The 2,779-nt window shown below is 46.4% G+C and overlaps 1 protein-coding gene across 1 annotated transcript; it reads right to left on the bottom strand.

Moving 5' to 3' along the window:
* Positions 1-574: 574 nt before the first annotated feature.
* LOC135596605 (UPF0496 protein 1-like) lies at positions 575-2,425 on the bottom strand. Its single transcript, XM_065088667.1, has 2 exons — positions 1,996-2,425; positions 575-1,892 (listed from the first exon to the last, which is right to left on the bottom strand). The coding sequence occupies exon 2, from the start codon at positions 1,890-1,892 to the stop codon at positions 717-719; it is 1,176 nt and encodes a 391-aa protein (XP_064944739.1). The 5' UTR covers positions 1,996-2,425; the 3' UTR covers positions 575-716.
* Between the last annotated feature and the right edge of the window lie 354 nt (positions 2,426-2,779).

The following is a 2,779-nucleotide window of genomic DNA, read 5'->3' as shown; positions in this document are numbered from 1 at the left end:
TTAAAAGATAATATCCTCTTAACTATATGTATCAAAACTGAATTAAAGTGTCGATCAAAATAAAATATATATTAGATGGAGGATCAAATTTTGGATAATCCTCATAAATATAAGGACTATTTGAATGCCTCGTCAACCTAATACAATAGCTAAATACCTCGTAAGATCGACAAAACAAATGATAATACTACTCGTAATACTCATTTGGACGACTTTTCATATCTAAGTAACGTCCTACATCTTTAATTATCCTTTTTATGTCTTTTATGCAAGTTTCTCAATTACCTAACCTAACCTCACGATGCTTAGGAAATAGTTACCAGCTCTTACTGGGGATAAAGTTTTATCAAGTCTGTTTTTTATCCGAAAACATACTGATGAAAGAAAAGGCTTTGATGATGAGTACAAAGAGGTCATAATACTGCTGCACATTTCCAGTGTTATCCCCAATATGGTCCAACCTTTCTTCTGCAACGAAAGAGCTACACCACTTTTTTATTTTTATTAATATAAAATGTCTCACAGCTGAGGAGGAAAGAAGCAACAAATGGTGGACATGAAACCATGCACAAGATTGGCTTCCAACTTCTCGATGTTATTGGGGTGGAGTGGATGCAGAACTGCTACAAAGCAACTATCGAAAACATAGAATCGAATTAAGTATGAACGAGAGCAATAATTTCAGCTTAAGTATTCATTATTCATTATTCATTCATTCATTTAGGAGTCCTAATGATCCTCTGCAGTACAACAGTCCGAGCTCGCCTGATGTCCCTGCTGCACTTATCAGTCTGCTCCACCAAATCCTCCACGCTCTTCGTGAACACCTCCAACTTCTTCTTGATCTCCTCGATCCCAATCTTCACTGCCTCCACATCCTTGATGGCGAAATCAGCATTATCCAATAGCGAAACGATCTCGATTTCCAACTTGTCGATCGACACCCGAATGCTATCCAAGTCCTTAATGACGATGAAGGTGCCTACTTGCATGGAGCCAACCACCTCCTTTTGCCCCTGCACAGCATTTCCGTAGTCCTTCAACAGTGAGTCGATCCACTTCGCCATCGACCCGATCGGGATCGACGCAGCAGCGGCCAAAGCAGCAGCGACTGGCGGCGCAGAAACAGCAGCTGCGACCACTGAGCAGATCAGGACGGCGGCCAGGGTGGCCGCAAAGATTATGCTCGAGACCTTCCTCCATGCCTTGATGGACTTCAGCTTCTTGTCGAGCTTGTTCTTTCTCAGCTGCAGCTTCTCGAGCATGAGCAGCTGCTGCCTGTAGACGGACTGGAAGACCTGAAAGAACTCTTCCGTGAAGGGGTCGCCGGCCGTCTTGAAAAGCCTCAACTCGTCCAAGGTCCTGGAATACTTCTTGTTGCAGTCCTCGGCTTCGGTTTCGTCTTCCCCCTCCGCGAAGCGCTGCAGCGCAACGTGGATGATGAGTTGGCTGTCGCGAGCTCTCTTGAGGCACCTCTCGAGGGCGGTACAGAAGTCGAGGGTCTGGAGGCTGTTCTCGAAGTAGTCCTCGACGAGGTCGAAGAGCTCGGGGCTCTTCCAGATGTCTCGCTTGCAGGCCAGGATGACCTTCACCACCTCCTGGTTCATCTCCAGAAGACAGCTGGTGATCTCCCGGAGGGAGTCGAGGGAGAGGGAGCGGACCTCGACGCCGAGAGCGAGGGTGGAGATGGCGCGGCTGGTGCGCTGCTGGAGCGTGGTATCGAAGGTCTGGAGCTCAGGGTCGAGGCGGCAGGCGGCCGCGTAGGAGCTCAGCTCGGCCACGTACCGGATGTTCGCATGGCTCGCCTCCCCGGCCGCGGGTCTGGAGCTGCCGCCACCGTCGACCAAGAGGACCGGCGGCGCGTCAGGCCTCCTGCTCTGGTGAGCGCCCATCTAAGAATCAAATGCAAACTAAAGCTAAAGTTGCGATTTTTATCGACCGAAACCACTCAAAATGGACGGAAAATCCAAACTTTGGTAATAAATCAACACAAACCAGATCGAAAACTTTGGAGTTTGTTAGATTTCGAGGTAAACGTAATAAAAAAAATCAAAGCTATGGTGGAAAGGGAAGGGGAAGAACTTGTGAGACTGATTGAATCGAACAAAAGCACCGAGAAAGAAGAGACAACGGAAGAGCTGGGTGTTCTTCCACAAGTATAAATCAGAAAAGATCAGATTGGATAAGGGAAAGAAGCAGAGCAATGCGGATAAGAGCAGTGTGGAAGACGAGGAGGTTACTGCTTCAAGAGATAGAGAAGTGCACGAGGAGGAAGAGTCCGGTGGATGCCTTGCACGCATGAGAAACGAGGAAAGAGGAGGAAGGTGGCAAACGGAGTGATCTATCTGTGTCTCTCTCCCGGCACGCACACACACATTTTGGTTAAAGTTGCGACGCGGGAAGCAAAGCTGAAGCAGGGTGGCAAAAGAAGGAGTGAGAATATCAGAGTAACCATAGGGAGTTTGGGGAAGAAGATGCCAAGAAAGGTGGTTGTCTTGCTAGAGAGAAAAGGGTGTAGTGATGTATCATATTTATTTATCAAACTTTAAATATTTAAAATATTTTTAGATAAATCTAAATTATTAGCTTGATGATAATGTATCTGACTCTAAGTCTCAGCTGAATCATTCTTCATCAGCATGTCCCTGTTTGATCCTATATCACCTGCATGTCCATGTAGCTTCTTTCTTGATTCCATCCTAGAGCAGTGAAACAATTTTTGGTGTATCATATCTCATCTTCATTGGAACATGACATGAGCTAGGTTAGCACAGTCAGC

Source organism: Musa acuminata, chromosome BXJ1-11 (assembly GCF_036884655.1).
Source record: "Musa acuminata AAA Group cultivar baxijiao chromosome BXJ1-11, Cavendish_Baxijiao_AAA, whole genome shotgun sequence".
In the NCBI taxonomy this organism is placed as follows: domain Eukaryota; kingdom Viridiplantae; phylum Streptophyta; class Magnoliopsida; order Zingiberales; family Musaceae; genus Musa; species Musa acuminata.
The sequence above is the reverse complement of the archived record's forward strand: the minus strand, read 5'-3'. Positions and strand labels throughout refer to the sequence as shown.